The sequence below is a fragment of the Podarcis pityusensis genome, assembly GCF_964106645.2.
Source record: "Podarcis pityusensis genome assembly, chromosome: 2".
NCBI lineage: Eukaryota > Metazoa > Chordata > Lepidosauria > Squamata > Lacertidae > Podarcis > Podarcis pityusensis.
Window position 1 is genome coordinate 103,025,237 of NC_138029.1, and position 18,621 is coordinate 103,043,857.

At 41.5% G+C, this 18,621-nt stretch overlaps 1 protein-coding gene across 8 annotated transcripts in view; it reads left to right on the plus strand.

The window, feature by feature from the left end:
- CADPS (calcium dependent secretion activator) overlaps positions 1-18,621 on the plus strand; it is a 348,154-nt gene that overhangs the window by 172,110 nt on the left and 157,423 nt on the right. For all 8 annotated transcript variants that reach the window (XM_080995634.1, XM_080995627.1, XM_080995631.1 and 5 more), the window contains exons 10-11: positions 361-469; positions 2,353-2,565. In XM_080995634.1, coding sequence (XP_080851760.1) covers positions 361-469; positions 2,353-2,565 — 322 coding nt within the window. The remainder of the gene's footprint in view (positions 1-360; positions 470-2,352; positions 2,566-18,621) is intronic.

Below are 18,621 nucleotides of genomic sequence, written 5' to 3' on the forward strand. Positions count from 1 at the left end.
AGGATAATGAATGTAGTATCCCAGCATTCTCTCTTCCGCTAAGTAGAAACCTGTGCACTTCAAGACTGGTGGTAATGATCCCAAAATATGGCATAATTGGGGAGAGGTTTCATATACTAGAGTTTCAACTGAGATGGATATAAATAGATATAGATAGGTATAGATGGATAGAGATTAGATAGATGATAGATGATAGATAGATAGATAGATAGATAGATAGATAGATAGATAGATAGATGATAGATAGATAGATAGATGATAGATATTTAAGTGGCTGCTTAAATATTTGCAGATGCTGCCACTTTGAAGAATTCAACCATCACCACCGGGTGTTATTTAAGTGTTCTGATTTTCCTGCAGGTTAGCCAATATACATTTGCTATGTGCAGTTACCGAGAGAAAAAAGCTGAGCCTCAAGAGCTGTTGCAGCTTGATGGATACACAGTGGACTACACAGACCCACAGCCAGGTAGATAAGTCGACTGGTGCTCTTTATTTTCTGTTTCCCCTTTTTTTTTCCTGAACAGTTATGGGCCTAATCAGGATTTGTTCCATTTATTTCTGCAAGCTGCTTGTTTTCTGTTTGTTGTTGCAAGCTACGAAAGGGGTCCTTAAACTGGTGCCCTCTGATCCCACATGGTGTGAGAAAATCATATAGATTACACTTTCCTGTCATTGAAAACTGCCCTAAGTCTCTGCACCCATAATGATATGATCCCCAAATCGTACTCACGGGCAACTGATTGATTAGTGCGTGTGAGGCAAGGGTTTCTTCCACATCTCTCCCAAGTCTTTGATTATGGGATATTTGATTATGATGGAAGGGTGGCTGCAGGGGCAGAAGTCTTGGTAGCCAATGCCGTAGATTAGGGCTGATGGGCCCGTCCGTTAACACTAGGGAGGAAAGTATGAGGAAGGGCGTTGCAGTAACTTGTTGCTCTTCAAGGAGGTTGAGTACCTGCCTGTTTAAAGACTTGCCTGGAGACTGCAACTTCTTAAGTTTCAAGAGCAGAAAAAACATCACATAGAATCTGGCACAGTCACTTTCTGAGGGTTGGTTGTACATTATGTGTGTCCATTTATTTGTAGGGCTGGGAAAGACCCCTGTCTGAAACCCTGAAAGGGTGCTTCCAGCCAATGCAAACACTATGGAACTAGTTACAGATAGGTAGCCGTGTTGGTCTGCCATAGTCAAAATAAAAAAAATCCTTCCAGTAGCACCTTTAAGACCAACTAAGTTAGTTCTTGGTATGAGCTTTCGTGTGCAAGCACACTTCTTCAGATACACTGAAACAGAAGTTGCCAGATCCTTCTATATAGTGAGAAGGTGGGGAGGGGTATTACTCAGAAGGGTGGTGGGAATGGGAGATTGGCAGATAGCTGAGATGAGCCTGCTGACGACTCTTCAAATGCCAACAGTGTCCTTCAGCTCTCTATATTGGACAAACAGGCCAAACCTTACGCCAAAGAATAAATGGACATAAATCTGACATCAAGAATCACAAAACAGAGAAACCAGTAGGAGAACACTTCAATCTCCCAGGACATTCTATACAAGATCTCAAAGTAGCTGTTTTACTACAAAGGAATTTCAGAAATAGACTGGAAAGAGAAGCTGCTGAATTGCAACTCATTACCAAACTTAAAACCATGGAGAGACCTGGTTTGAACAAAGACATTGGATTCTTATCCCATTATACATGACTAAGCCATTTCTCACGTTCTCACCCCTTGCCTTTTCCTGTTAGACCTATTACAGTCGTTAAGAGTCGTCAGCAGGCTCATCTCAGCTATCTGCCAATCTCCCATTCCCACCACCCTTCTGAGTAATACCCCTCCCCACCTTCTCACTATATAGAAGGATCTGGCAACTTCTGTTTCAGTGTATCTGAAGAAGTGTGCTTGCACACGAAAGCTCATACCAAGAACTAACTTAGTTGGTCTTAAAGGTGCTACTGGAAGGATTTTTTTTATTTTGACTATGGAACTAGATAGTCCAAAGGTCGGACTTGGAATAAGTCCGCTTCCTACATTCCTAAGCTTCATTTGACCCTAGTCGTTTGCCCCCTTCTGCTTGCTGGATTGGACGCTAAAGGTCTTTTGCCTGAACACTCATAGGAAGCAGGGGCTTCAGATTCCCCCTGCATCTTGCAGCATTCTGCACCACATCACATTTCTTTTTGGAGAATCTCCTGGCCTTCAGGAGCAGCTTTCCTGGAGGCATGGGAGACTACGGGCAGAAGGGTAGAAAGCTTCATTGGGCAAAGCTTGCATTTAGGATCCCAGCCACTGAATCCCAAATCACATCTCCAATTGCTGCCATTCTAATTGCTGGTTTCTGGTCTTCTTCAGGTTTGGAGGGCGGCAGAGCATTTTTTAACGCGGTGAAAGAAGGCGACACGGTGATTTTTGCAAGCGACGATGAGCAGGACCGAATCCTGTGGGTCCAAGCCATGTACCGAGCCACTGGCCAGTCCCACAAGCCTGTGCCCCCCACTCAAGTTCAAAAGCTTAATGCTAAAGGAGGAAACGTGCCCCAGCTAGACGCCCCAATCTCTCAATTTTGTAAGTAAAACAAGCTCTAATTAAAGCAAAGAGAGAGAGAAGAAGTTGCGGGGGGGGTTGCTCAAAAGGTTGCTTGTTCATGAATGGGGGAGCAGGGGTGGGGTCCAACTTTTTCAAAATACATTTTTCATTGGTTTATCTTCACATCTGAGGGTTCTGGATGCTGTGCGCAGTGGACTGAGAAAAGAATCCTATTGGGGAACATCCAGAGTAAAGTCTAAAATGCAATACTTGATGGAAAGGTTCTCAGAGGAGATGTCTCAGAAGGCTATAGGGTATTCCACACTTGTTCCTTACAACAATTGCATAAACATCCACATAGAGCTGTCCATTTTCAGTTCTTCTCTGTGCTTTCCATTTTTATGGGACAAACCATTAGGACAGCCATATTCTGTCCCATAACAAAACCAGCTATTTATGCCAGCCTTCCTCAGCTTGGTACCATCTAGATGCTTGGACTACAGCTTCCATCGGACCCAGGCAGCATGATCAATGATCAGGAATGATGAGAGCTGTCGTCCAGCTGTAGCTGGAGGCTACCAGGTTGATACAGTGCCAGGAATCAACCATCTTTTCAGGATTGGTGTTTTGATATAGGACAGCATAAGCTGTCTTCTGCCGGTGTTGTTTTAGAAAAAGCAGGTGTATTATAAATGTGTAAATCCAGTCACCTAACACTTTCTGTATCCTCCAAATCAGCTGTAGATCACAAGCACATTTTTTTGCTTTATCTGTTATCCAAATTTAAACAACCAGGAACCCAGCCTAGCAAACTGCACAGATAGTCAGGATTGTATTTGTTAGTTACAGGAAACAAGAACCTCTTAACCCAAGACCAAATAAATCTGTGGTGCACTCGTGGTTTTCAGCCACTAGATTGTAAATTTTTCGTTGTAATAATCAATTTACTGTTTTTGAACTGTTTATTTTAAGAGTTTTAAACTCCACAAACACATAACTTATTTCCATTCACAAATGTCACCTTTTAAAAGAAATAGATTCATTAGCAGTGCAATCTTATGCATGTCTACTCAGAAATACGACCCATTGGATTAAATGGGGTTTGCTTCCTGGTAAGTGTGTATAAGACTGCCAACTTAATCATGCAATTTGCGAGTTATTTATTTATATTATTAATTATGTATCCACCCTTCCTCTGAAAGAAACCCAGAGCGTCAAACAGAAAAACAAAAAAAGGGAGAATTTAAAATCAAGTAACACTTTTAACTAGTTACAGATAGGTAGCCGTGTTGGTCTGCCATAGTCAAAATAAAAAAATCCTTCCAGTAGCACCTTTAAGACCAACTAAGTTAGTTCTTGGTATGAGCTTTCGTGTGCAAGCATATCTGAAGAAGTGTGCTTGCACACGAAGTGTGTTCTGAAGAAGTGTGCTTGCACACGAAAGCTCATACCAAGAACTAACTTAGTTGGTCTTAAAGGTGCTACTGGAAGGATTTTTTTATTTTGACTTTTAACTAGCTCAGAGACATGATTTTGGGAAGAGGCTTAGAATAATTGTACTAATTGTGCTGCTAAGATTGTTAAGTTGTCCCATGGAAAAGGAGCTAAATAAATTTCCAGCACAATCTTTGGTGTAGGACATTGACCAGTTTCAGCTTAAAAAGTTGGTTTGGGGAGCTTACTCACGTGAGCCCTATGCAGCTATTGCAGTCAACGTGTGGAAGAAGAATTATAATCACACCATGTGTAGATTATACTGCCTGCATAGGGACTTAAATAAATAGACCCTAATGGGCATAGGGTGGAACCTGTATAATCTGTACGAAATGTACAGATTGAGTCATTTGTGTCTATGTGGATTGGGGCCTATTGTGCGCTTAACCTCCTTCGCACATGTATGGTATGCCAAGGAGGTGGAGCTCATGATTCTCCCATTCTCCACAACTTGATTATAACATTTCCAGAGGGTTGTGGTCACTTCCACATGGTGGAATCAACCAATTGCGTGAACAGTAAACCCATGGTGAGCTGACACACTCTTCAGCCTTCTCACGAAGACTCCTGAAAATCAAGTTTCTAAGCAGCCCAAAATCAAAGATTCAGCATGGGTTTGTACATCAGCCTTCCTTGCCCTCTCATGTGTTGAAGGCTCTGGTAAATTTGAAATACATCAAAAGCGCTTGCCTTTACATATACGGACTCTTAGACACCTCACTACTGATCATGTTTTAGTTCCTTTTCCCCCTACAGAGCATATCTGTGAGGGTTTTTAAAGTTTTGAGAAATATTTAGATGTGCCGATATCGTTTTATCACATGCTTGCATAGCTTGGACTCTTACTCTGACTTTATTATTGCCCAGCAAAAGCTTGGTTTTCATTTCAGTACGAATGAAAACATGGCATGATGCAGACCGGCTGAAGGTTGTTCCTTTCATGGTTTCCCTTCTGTTGCCCGTTACAAAAGGAAAACTTTCATTGACTTAAGTGGCAGTTTGACTGATTGGTGGATTGAAATGCTACAGCATTGGGCCTTATAATGGCATGTGCATCCTCACTCCCATCACCTTTAGGTGTGTGTGTGTGCGCACACACACACACACACTGCACACATTAGGAGCAGCCCGTTTTCATGATTCTAATGACATGACACGTTTGTGACGCAGGTCAGGTAAGTAAACAGCATACTTTTCTGAATTGCTTGCACAAGGACACCACAGAGCAGTCTGATGGCCTTTCCTAGCTCAGTGAATGGCTGGCTAATCCAAGAGTGAGTCATAAGAATACTTCTCCTTTACATAATCTAATACTCTTCCCCAAAGCTCTTCCATTTCAAGCATTCCATGTGCTCTGTCTTTACCTACCTGGCACCTTTCAGGATTCTGAATTTCCTGTTTCGCTCTTTAGTTCTTAAAGAATGGTCTCCTTTCCCCACAATCCCTAGCTGGCGAAGTCAAGAAGTGTGGGACATACAAATCTCAAGCCCATGGGATCTCCCATGGGCTTGAGCCAGTGTGGTGTAGTGGTTAAGAGCAGTAGACTCGTAATCTGGTGAACCGGGTTTGCGTCTCCACTCCTCCACATGCTGGGTGACCTTGGGCCAGTCACACTTCTCTGAAGTCTCTCAGCCCCACTCACCTCACAGAGTGTTTGTTGTGGGGGAGGAAGGGAAAGGAGAATGTTAGCTGCTTTGAGACTCCTTCGGGTAATGATTAAAGTGGGATATCAAATCCAAACTCTTCCTGATCAGCACCGGGAGCCTCCATAATGATTTCCAAATGGTCTCCCTCTCCTCTTTTTGACTCCTCATAATCCTGCGGTGCTCCTCATCTGAGAACGTACCACATTCAAAATGAGACAATGGAAATTCCAGACCTAGCTACGGCTGTACCAGATTGCTCCCCTGCTTTGGGATGGGCCAAGCATATCGCAGAATGTGGCCCCTTCCCTGATCCATCTCCCACTTTCAGCCTTGTATATCTAACACCATGTTGAGCAAGACTTTGAGGCAAAGAGAGAGAGGAAAAGACAGAACATGTCAGGGCGCTTGTGCACACATTATGCGTTTCCTCTTAGTGGCTTAACTGCTCAGCTCCTTATATTAAAAGATCTAGTGATCTGGATATCCAGATTCTGCCAGAGTTATATTCCTAGCATAAAAAGGTAATGGGACCTTTGACCATTAGGTCCAGTCGTGCCCGACTTTGGGGTTGCGGCGCTCATCTCGCTTTATTGGCCGAGGGAGCCGATGTACAGCTTCCGGGTCATGTGGCCAGCATGACTAAGCTGCTTCTGGGGAACCAGAGCAGCGCACGGAAACGCCGTTTACCTTCCCACCAGAGCGGTACCTATTTATCTATTTGCACTTTGACGTGCTGTCGAACTGCTAGGTTGGTAGGAGCAGGGAAGGAGCAACGGGAGCTCACCCTGTCACGGGGATTCGAACCACCAACCTTCTGATCGGCAAGTCCTAGGCTCTGTGGTTTAACCCACAGCGCCATCCGCATCCCTATTCCTAGCAGAGCTGTTTATAAAACTGACCAGCTGATAAGAGCAATCATGTGCTCCATTGTGGAATATCTTTTCCCTGGGGACATCCCCTCTCATTTGCAGGCTTTGCTTCACATCCACATCATACATTTAAAGCACACAGCTTCCCCTGTAGAATCCTGAGAACTGCAGTTTCTTAAGGGTGCTGTGAACTGTAGCTCCATGAGGGATAAACTATAGTACTCAGGATTTCACAGGGGAAGCTGTGTGTGCTAAATGTGCTTTAAAATCTGGGAAAAAATGTGGAAGTAGAATTGGCTTTTCCCTGCATTTCTCCTCTGCTGGAGTAGCAAATAGGGCAACCAAAATGAGTCTGCTTTCCAGAAACCTGTCCCTAAAGAAAACATCACATGCTCCGTCTTAGCAAATGGATGCAGTGGCTGAAGGCAGCCCTTTTCTGCATTTCTATTTCTTCTGATGTTTCTGTTTCTTCACAAAGTGATTGAAATAGGCACATATGCCAACAAAGACAACCACGGCAGAGTATCATGAGGGTAGAAAACTGCAGACCTTTTAAGTCCTGGTCGAGAGAAAATGACTGGTAGGTAACATGTACGGCTATAGGTAGCTGGAAAACTACCAGTAGAGGTTGCTAAAGGTAATCCATAATCTCATAAATAATAGTAATAAATCACCATGTTCATACGGTCCTGAGCTGAAACGCAGTTACCCTTGGGTTTATATACCACTTAATTGACAAAGACCTCTAAGTGGTTTACATAAATCAAGGGAGGGGATGAACTAAACAAAAATATTGGAGTGAGTGCATCTTGCATCTTGCAAATGCATAATATGTGCACAGGCCTTTAGCCCGAACCCATGCATCGCAGCTGCTCCCCCCCCCCCCCCCCGCTCACCAAAACACCAGTGAGCTCAGGCTGTGAAAGGTCATGCTTTATTAATGCCTGCATATTTGCATCACTTTTTTTTTCTTGCATCAGAACACCGAGCTCCTTGTTAAAATGCATCAATGGGCAATAAAAAAAATATACGCAGGTAGAGATATAAGCATCAGAAGTGAGTCCTTTTTATGCACACATGATGATGACTGCCAGGTATCACACAGGGAAAACAGAACAAATCGTTCAGTTCCCATGTAAATCAAGTATTGCATTTTAAAGGGTTTCATTTCTCTGTTTTTCTTCAACCACAGAAAGGTAAGTACTATTGTGAGAGAAACGCTTTTATTCTTGTGCATTTAGCTTGCATATCCTTTTTGTTTACTTTTCCTTGTTCACAGTAGCATATAGTTCTTGGCTACATGAAAGGCTTGAAAGAAAGTACACATTAGAGGCACTTTTCATTAGTGTAAAATTTTTGTTAATGCTTTCATAGATGACATAAATTGCCTAAAGATGGCAGAGCTGCTTTGTGTTACTGACCAGGAAAAAACAACAACACTCCGTTCTTACGATGAAGCTGTCTGTAAAACAGAAACTCAAGAAACTCAAGAACAACACATTTTACAGTTGGGAAACTTGGGAATAATACTGAATTCATTTGGTTCCCACCTAATTTGTCTTAGCAAATGTAAACTTTATGCAACGCTCGACTTCCCGTATGATAGCTGGCTTCCCACTTTGAATGAAACAGATAGCTTTTATTTAAGTATATAAAATTTAAAAGTGGAGTGTATTTTTGCGGGCATTTTAAATGCAGAAAACAATAGATCCTGCTATTCATCAGTTTTATAAAGTCCAACAATCCCATTTTTTTGTGAGAGACTGGTACTTTTGTTATTGCTTTTTGTTTCTACCAATAAATCAATAAAAATCAGCACTTTAATCCTATGCATGTTTATTCGGAAGTAAGAGCCACTGTTTTCATTGGAACTTACTCCCAGGAAAGTATGCATAGGATTTCAGTGTTAGTAAGCTAGAAGGTTCATGCTATATATGTTTCAGTAAAAGGAAAACAAAAATCTACCCAAAGCCTTTGTTCATTACTCCTAAAATTATGCACAACACCCTTTGGCAATATATAAAGTTTCATGAAACGGCCACTTGTCTGGGGATATCAATTTTTATCTGTTCTGTTTTATTACTGGCACACTAGCCAAAATGCACACACAGACACACACACTTTCATTTTTAAACCTTCTTTTAAACATGAAAGATTGTTCAGTAATTGTTTCACATATCACCTGTGCTTTTCCTTTCCTTTCCGTTATTTTGTTTTGTTTGCTTTGTGGTATCTGTTCTATTTTACGATGTTGGTCGCATCACGTGCAAAAGATTTGGCTGTTCTTTTTGAGAATTCGTGTGATCCTTTGTTTCACCCTTTATATATTTTGTATATATATTTATATGGCTAGGTTTTTGAGCTTCATTTAAAAAAAAAACAGCTGTTAAGTGTTGTTGTATATTCGTGTTGTTTTAAAGTTTCTTTATTTGTCTTTTATTTTCTTATTACTCTTATTATTATTTTTTGTTTCATACTTTGCTTGAACCCAAGTACTCTAGCTGCTAGGTTAGAACTCCTGTCTGCTTTCCTGAGCCTTGTTGCTAGCCTTTATGTTATTCTGGTTTGTTCCTTCTTACCCTGCTAACTTCTAGCTGGACTTAAGGGTAAGTGCTTCCCTGTAGCTAGCACAGATCAGATAATCAGAGTCGATTATCTGACATATGCAATGTGCTTCCCCACCCCACCCCTCCTCTTAAATCTTTCTCATGTTTAGATTTCGTAGTATAAATTTTCCATATTATTTTCCTGAATTTAGGTTTGAAATGTAAGTTTTCCATACTGAAATTAGGATGCATGTGGTGTTTGCATAATTGCCTTCTCTCCCTGGCTTTCATATTGGCATCAACTGATCCTCTTAGTAAAAGCCAACCATTGACATTTTCTTTTCCTTTTTATTTTTCTTCTTCTTTTTCATCCCAAGGTTGTAAATATGAATTAACATCACAATGAGACTGTAACTATTACCTTTCTTTTGTTTCATGGAACTGACATCTAGTTTTGACTGCTTTGATGCCTGACAACAGATCATTCTGCACTTTGCCAACCTACCGTTCTTTTTTTGTTTTGTTTTCCCCCGTTCCAATGATTAGCTTGGTGTAGTTCACCAGCAGAATGGTGTTAACCCTGGACACTTCCAAGAATAGAAAGGTAGGGCAGTGAGCCTTATGAGGGAAGGTGCTATATGTTAAAGTGGTGGGGAATTAACAAGAGCAGTAATAGTTCCCTGCGGGCGCAAGTATGACTGCTTATTGAGTAGCAGTTTCCAGTGGTCTAGAAACCAAAAACATGTATCTTATGTGGTGATCATTTTGGTAGACTTTTGCTTTTTCATTTTTCAACATATCCATATGTATAACCACATAAGAGAGGGAGAGAATAGCTTAGAAGCGATAGGGTTTCTTCCTTTATCCCATCCTCACCTTTCCCCCTCTTCCACACCGCCACTAAAAAATAAAAAATAAAAATAAATCCATTAAAATGAATGTTTTGGCATGCGATCTCATATATAACTCTGCTTTAGCAAAACAACAGTCTTTTTTAAAAGAAAGAAAATGTAAGGGATCTTTAGCTGCTAAATCATCTTTTTGTTTCCTTTCCCCTAACCCTAGGTTTTTTAAAAGAAAGACAAGCTGAATCCATCCTAATAAAAACAAGTTCCCCTTCCCCTCCATGTTAACTTTTAAACAATATGCTGTACTAATTTTTTATTTATGTTCAAAAAGCTGTTCCTCATACAAATGGTGAGTGCACCTTTACTTAAGAGAGAATTGGAGCTTTTACTGGTCACGAGAGCTGGCAAATATGTACCTGGAGTATTCTGAATGCAATAATGAAATGGAGCAGGTGGCAATACTCCTTTTCCCCTTTTCTTTCTTTTTTTCCATGAGCATACCCTGGATACCAGGCAGAATTTCTTCACCACTTCTAGCAAATACTTTTATTTTCTTTTATTTAAATTCTTTTACTCAATTTTTCTTTTCTTTTTTCTTTTTAGTTCTTTCTAAGTTGGTGGGGGAGGTCTAAAGAGGATCAGATTTGCTATAGAACAGAGTTGGGGGTAGAAAATCTGGATTTTGCTTCTTTTTTAAAAAAAGAAAGACTGAATGAATTCTGGTCTGACAGTATGTATCTTGCATTAGAATGCATTGCTATCCTCTTAGTTGTTTTATTTTCAGGAATGTGTGTGCTTTTAGTTGCTTTAGTCTCTATTTATCTCTCATGAGAACACTGCTTATGTTTTCTTGTATTGTCAACTTGCAGATGCTACATTACAGGAATGCAGTATTATAATACAAATTCAGTTTTCACATTTTTTTTGCATGAACTTCAGATATACTGTAAATCACTGTCTGGACCTTTTAACAGCAATGCAATGCCCCCCCCCAAAAAAAAATCCCCTCTAATTACTCCATTCAAAACAATTCAAAATGCAGTGACTGGCACGCTCCTTTGTTTTCGGAAATCTGTTTATTGAATGGGCCACTTAGTTTATTCTGAGCACCACTAAAACATTACCTATTAAACACTTTTCTGATTGCAGTAACATAATTTAGTGATTTACAGTCAAATGCATTACTGGAGAGAAACCATTGAAACAAATTTAAAGGAATATGCTTGTTTATGCCATAGGGAGTCAAACACTATAAAGCATGGTCAGTTTTGTTTTGTTTTGTTTTTAAAGCAACTGAAATAATGCCAAAGAAGGGATCAGTATTGTATGAAACTTTACTCAAGTGAGAAGTCCTATAAGAACAATCACTTTGGCTTCAAACCAGGGGTAAAATTATGGCACACCCTAAAACAGCAAGGGAGATAGCAACCTCGTGTAATTAGATTTGGTATGCCAAATGCCAAGATTAGCAGTGAGGCAGTGTTTAGAACCGAATTATATGCTGCTCAGGGTTTTCTCTCTTTCTCTGCCTGTCCCCCCCCCCTCAATTCTGAAGTGTGCTTGTTCTCTTTAGACACTTTACTGCAGTGTTTTGTTACTAAGTAGTTACTTTCTGTGCATCCATTCAGCGTAGACCTATGAGACTATGAAGGAGCATAGTAGTTCTTCAAGGCATGCAATTGCCTGTGTGTGCAAGAGGCTGGGAGTTGCCTGAAGTCCCTTTTGCCCTCTTATCCACTGTTGTGCAGAGCTAAAGAAGAGTTAAGAATTGGGGGGGGAGAGAAAGAGAGAGAGAGAATGTATGCTTGCCTGACTATGCCAATAAAGAATCTTCTAGAAATATCTGTAAATGAATAGCTGCCATCAATCATTGTCATTCCTTTATTTCATGTCTACTGATGAGGTTGACTAGTGTCATTGTTTGTTACTGTCCAAACCATAACTTCATTCTTGTAACGTCAAGCAGATATGACAAGCACACATTTTCCAGATGAATAAAATACAAAGTCACCTTTTAATTTACACTTCAGCGGTTGCTGGTGGTTGCTTTTGTGTATATATATATATATATATATATATATTTAAATAAACAAATCTGTTCTAAAATAAAAATGTACTCAGATGCTCATTTGGCTTTTTGAGCTAAAACAAAACTACTTATTTCCTGCGAAATAAACAAAACAGGTTTTCAGATCCTTGCAAACAAATGAATGCGCTGCAGCCTTTTATAACGGGAATCATTCATGGAGTTTTGCACCCATTTGTAAGGCTCCATCAGAATGTGTCTAAACTCTTGATGTAGCAACAAGAAGAAAAATAAATAGAAAGAGAAAGATGCTTGACGCTTCTGTCTACTTTGGTCAGAAGATAACACACCCAAAGTGGCCTTTCTACAGTCAACCTTATAGCACCAGGAGGAGGAAAGGTGGGATTTTTCAAAGCTGTATTTTCCTGATGGCAACATGCCTTTTCAGAAGTGAGGCATATATACAAAACATTATTAATGACAGTAGAGGTTTACAACGTCTGCTGATTTAACCCGCAAATTGCCGTGCTTGTATAGGAACATACCTTAAACTAAGTCAGACCACTGTTCCATGTACCGTAGCACTGTCAACACTGATTTGCAGGTACTTTTCAGAGTATCTGGCAGGGGTCTTTCCTAGTCTTACCTGTCAATGCTATTGAACCTGGAATCTTCTGTACCGTAGAGATTGCGTGCTGATCTGAAGGAGAGCTTTCCCTTTCGACAGCAGCCCCATATGCCTATAACAAAAATCAAGGCCACATGGTCCCTTGTCCAATGGGGCAACTTTTTAAGGGGCACAGCAAGGCTGTAGCAGGAAGGGAGCAGCTGAAAAGCCCCCACTGATATTCCCCCCCCCCCAAAAAAATACATTTTAATGCATGGTGGTGGGAGAAGAAACATCTCCAGAGAAGCATTCTATTATGAAAGGCTTCCATCCAAAACTTGCAAATAATTTAGTATTGTTTGTGGTACCAGCTCCTATTACGGAATCTCCCCACCCTCCCCAAAACAAAACATTTCCTTGGCCTTCAGGACTGTGTTGAATGTATTGGATTCTTTCTGCAAATGGAAAGGGTCAAGATGCAGCACACAGGCTCTGCTGGCAAGAAGAGGGAGAGGCAATTCTTGGCAAGTCCATTTCCCCCTACATCAGGCATGGCATGGCCAAACTTGGCCCTCCAGAAGGTTTGGGACTACAACTCCCATCATCCCTAGCTAACAGGACCAGTGGTCAGGGATGATGGGAATTGTAGTCCCAAAACATCTGGAGGGCCGAGTTTGGCCATGCCTGCCCTACATCCTCCCTACCACAACTCAGCAGAGCAGTTTCTCAGGGAAGGGGGAATCCATTAACATGGCCTTCGCCTCCCATGAGCGGAGGTCCAAGCCAAAGAATCCTAAATGTGCCAAATCCTTTAACATAAAGACTTCCAAAAGTACATTGCTGTGGAAGTTTACATTGTCATTGCTGTTGCTGACAAGAAGATCAGGGTTTCAGAACAACCAAAATAGTTTATTGCTAACCAGTGATTCATTTAAGATCTCTAACAACCATCTGTAATATTCAAGGAATGGCATAAAACCCACCTAATCCTGATAATTGGTTAAAATCTTTTTTCAAACTGTAAAGAATATTTATATTTCAATATAGCTGGCAGGGATTGCATTGAAACCATTAGACCCATATGTAATTTAAAGTGGAGCAGGAGGGAAGGTAACAAAGGACAGTAGGTTTAGATATCATGCTTTGCTTTTCCTAGAAAGAGAAATGTTTTAGTGCAAGTCTATATTTCTGCCCCAGCCAAATCAACACTTGCTAAAAATGGAAGCCAATCAAAAACCCTAAAACAGCTTGCTGGTGCATTTATTTTATCATTTTGATGAAGGGGAAAAAAACAGCATTGCCAATGTAGGATGTTAATTAATATTTTATCCTCCAACATAGATTCTAGGTATTCCAAAGAGCTACAATGCAATTAGAAAGCATAACATTTAAAGTTGTGTCTGGGTGCCTAATCTGCAGCATAATCGCTTTCCAAACCCATCTCCAACTTGAGCCATGTTTTATTTTTAAGTATCCAGATCTAAGAGGGCAATTTTGAACATCTTCCGTTCTTCAGTCTTAACCTGTAGCTAATGATCAGTGAACACTATCAAATTGCTCTGTAAGGCCTGTGCCATCGTCCATTTCAGTATCTGGATCTGGATTGTATTCTGTCTGAGGAACCCACGTAGAGAACTTTGCAACTACTTTGCACCTCCCCTTCACAGGAGTAGCTGAACAAGTCAGGGCACAGCTCTTTATCATTGCTCCCCTTCGTATGCAAACCCAGAAACTATGGCCGTTGGCCTCCCGACAGGCCAGAATATGAAGGCATGCTTAGGTTTGCACCTAACAGAAGGCTATGTTTAAGTGCTCGTCCGGTTGCTCACACAAAGAGAGGAATGAAGTGGCTGCAAAGGAGCTCAGTACACCCACCCCTATGTAGCTCTTGCTCATTCTGGCTTTGCATCATGACTGCAAACTTCACCAGCACCTCTTTTCACACTGCCATTTCTAAGCACCGGCTTTCACAGAACTGACTTCACAGGACTAACTTTACACAGAGATGCAAGCCGATCGGGAGCCTGGGGCAGTGTGCACGCCCTGTGCCCAGGGGCGGGGCCAGCCACCCACAGGGCGGGGCCAGCCGGGGCAGGATGCTCCGCAAGGCCTCCTGCATGCCTCCTCTCACTCAGTCTGCCTTACAGCTGAGGGGGAGGCAGCGGGCAGACTTTTGGGGGCAGCGCGGAGCCTGCGCGCATAAGCCACCATGTCTCTCCCAGGAAAGACGTGTGGCTTGGGCGCGCTGCAGGCCCCGTGGTGAGTGCCGCCCAGCATTTTGTCACCCCCCTCAGTGGCGACACCCATGGCAGACTGCCCCCACCACACACACCCTTCCTCCGCCCCGCCTCTGTGGGAACAATAGCTTCTGCATGGATGCTGTATGTACATGGCCGCTGGGATGTGCATGACTGCAGCAGCTCGAAAACGTGGTATCCATGATCAGCAGTTGTGTGCAGCCCCCATGTGGAGGCATTGGTTCCCCTAACTGCACCTCCGCATGAGCCTAACCCAGCCACCAGCATAATGAGGGCTGGGTGCATTCACACGTTAGTGTGGGAGCTTGATACGGAGGCTTCTAAAGCTTGGAAGCTAGGTAGAAGATTGCTAGGCAAGTTGTTAAACTTCTAATAAATTCCATACCACCATTACCCCATGCAGTGTACACAGGCCGTATTCGCAGAACTGTTAACCCCATCCCATTGTGAAATTGTCACCTCATAGTAATCATCATATCAGGCTAGATATCCACATAGAATGGCTCCAACACATGTTGGAAGGACACCACTGCCCCGGGGTGAAAGGAGCATGAGCAGTAAGCTTCTGGGAAATGATTCCAGGACCTGACATTTTGCAGCCAAGCTGGTGGGGAGGGCAGCGCAGTGAGCATGATAGAAGCAGGTCTGGTTTAGGCCAAAAGCACCTGGCTAGAGAAAGGCTGTCCCTGGAATGCATTGCTCAGTACTGAAGGTGGGGGCAGCATTTATCAGTGCTCTCAATGGAGGGAAGAGCACTCCTACTTAAACAGAAAAATGATGGTGAGAAGTTTTCAATGTACAGGGAGTCATTTTTAAATATGAGGCAGCCGTCAGTCATCCTGTTCTTCCCAGCTACAGGCTGATGCGGTGCATTGCAGAAACAGTTTTGCCACATGCTCCCTAGTTTGTCTACTACAAAAGACCATGGACCACAATCCTGGCCCAAATTGAGTCAGCTCTAGAGTCGAGGCAATATAGGACAGGATGCTACCATTTCAGGGCACAAAAGCAAGGCCAAGACACCTAGGAGGAAGCTCAGGGAAGCTGGGAAATGATGGAGGCAGGCAGACAGATTCCTACTCTCAAAAGCTGGTATGTCAGTCTGGTTGCCTGCAGCCTATCTGCTGTCCTTACGGGAAGCTGGGTCAGTGATGACTCAGCAATGAACTTTGTCCCAGCTGATTCTTATTCCTGGTGTTAGCAGGTAGGATGCAGGGGAAGTCATTGGCAGCCACAGCCATGCACAGGTGCAATGCTTTATCTTTGCAAAAGCACCCGTGTGCATGACATGTATTCTGAAGACCAGTTTCTACTGCAAAAAGACAGAGAGAGAGAAGTAAACATGTTTCCCACCTATACTCAGAGCCAAACTACTATATCAGGCCATGTCTAGTGATAAAGACTCTGATGTAAGCTTCTGTTTTTTTAATTAAAAGAAATCATGAAGGATAGTTCACTTAATTTTTAATAACTATTAAAAGAGGCTGAGCATGACACTGGATTCCTGTGAGGTCAGAATTCTACCCTATCTAGAGGATGAGGGGCGCTTTCAACTCGTAGCCAGTTTACTCTGGCTCGCTTATTAAAGCATCGGGATTGACAAGGCACCATGGCTCATAATTGGAAAAGTCATGAAATATCTGAGCAGAACTGGCAAATGAAGGCCTCCAGCCAATTTGTCAGCTTGCAGTCTACTCGGGGAAATTTGAACACTACAGCCTTGACTATTTAAAATAATTTTAAAAAGCTTCATCCAGCCTGTTAAAACTGTGAAGCTTCTCATTTATTATGTGTTTATTATTCTGGCTGCTGTAAAACTTGAAAATGGCAGGGGTGGGGAAGCCTTTTGCTGGTGTATTTGTATTCATCAAATTGATCTTGGCCCAGAGGGGATGGGCATCGTTTGTCAAAAGAGATAGACAGCATCTGATTGGTTGCTCATAGTGTGCTGCAGTTTGAAACCCAAGGTTACACTGGACTTGGCTGAAGGTCTTAAGCCTGAAGGGAAGTAAACTTACAGCCTGGTCCATTGTAACTTAACAATGCACAATCATCAGTATTGATGATGGGATGACATTCTCTGCTGTAGCCTGCAGCTGCCTTACTCTGCCTAATGGTAGAGCCGGCACTATGGCTTGCAGCCAAGGTGTTTGACTTAATTCACACATTCTTTGCCACTGAACTGAGAAACATACAGGGCTAATTGTGTGGCATCAGCCAACCAGATAAAACTATATTTAACGCTGCTCTGTAGACGTGCAGCTAGAAATTAATTTGATAAAAGATAAATTAGAAGATCAACCAGTTATTGAATAAAATATGTTCATACTGAACAAAAAACATAAAACCATACTCTGGAATCCTATCCTTTCAGTGGATTGCAGTTAAGCCCCTCAGAGTTCAGTCAGGCTTTATTCCAAGTCAGCATGTACAGGGAAAGGTTAGGCTGCCATTTTTAGTTCAACGTACAGAATCAAAGAAACACATACATTATTTGCTGAACTAACACCTCGTTGCAGTTAATGGAGATGCTGCAGGTTTTATAGTTTGCTTGTGTAGCCTTTTAGAAAACCAAAGTCTTCTATGTAGATAATATATAATAAAAGGTTCGTCCCCTCCCTGCTCTTGTTTTCTTTTTATTAAAAAAGGCTGCACTAATTCCTTAATATAGGAGCCAGGCGTTCTCAAAGCAATTTGTGCAGTGCTCCCCACTTCAGAAACCTTTCGCAGAAATCTCCTTTGTTTCTATATAAGCACAGCTCCACTCGCTGTTTTTGAAACACAGGCCTTTAAAAAGAAAAAAGAAAAATCTTGTTGTGCTTTTGAAGTGAGAATCATCCCAAAGAAACTCTAGGTCTTCATTTTAAGTGTGCTATTGTGCCCTTCAGCTTTGCTAATTCTCTTAAGACCTTAGTAGGAAGCTGTAAACAAGGTAGGGATTTAAATCCCGATTTCCTGCTTTATTTGTTGAGGATTTGTGCAAGGCCTCACTTAGCAGAAAACTGAGTCAATGGAGAAAAAGAATTTAAGGGAAAGGGGTTATTTTAATTCTGTTGCTCCTGAACAAAACACATCTGCGTTAGGACTGGAAACAGTGTCTTTTGTAGACATGCCCCTGTCTACAAAATACTTCCTGCTATCTAGGTATGATTTTAATTAATTAATTAATTAATTAATTAATGTGGGTAATAGGTGTAGTCTCTGTAAACTTGTACCAAAAGACATCAGCTTAAAATGAAACGAACAAAGTGGGTATTTTATCAGAGTTAAACATGTATTATTTATATAATGTTAGCCGCTCTGAGCCCAGCTATGGCCAGGGAGGGCGGGGTACAAATAAATTATTATTATTATTATTATTATTATTATTAGGCTAAGGCAGCATCTTGCATTTCTCCTGTCCCCCACAAAGTAGAACAGAAGTTGAATCCTGATACAATGCTTAGGTTGCAATCCTATGTGCACTTACCTGACGGTTAGTTCCACTAAAATCTGTAAAACATACTTCTGGGTTGAAATGTATATAGGATTGCACAGTAATTATCTGAATCAATTTTTAATAGGGTCCAAAAAATAATAATCAGACTGCTCTGTCACTGAAATAGAAATTGCACCTCCATTTAACTTGTCTATGATGTTTAGAAGAGCATCTTTTATGTTGTTTCTTCCAGAAAAGTTTTTAAATCTGCTGTAAAAAAATAAAATAGCAAAAAAACCCAGACCCCTATGTTTATGTCTGCAGGTTGAGTAAAAAAAACAAACAAACCATGATGGAGAAGATTTTAGTCCCAAAAAGTCAAA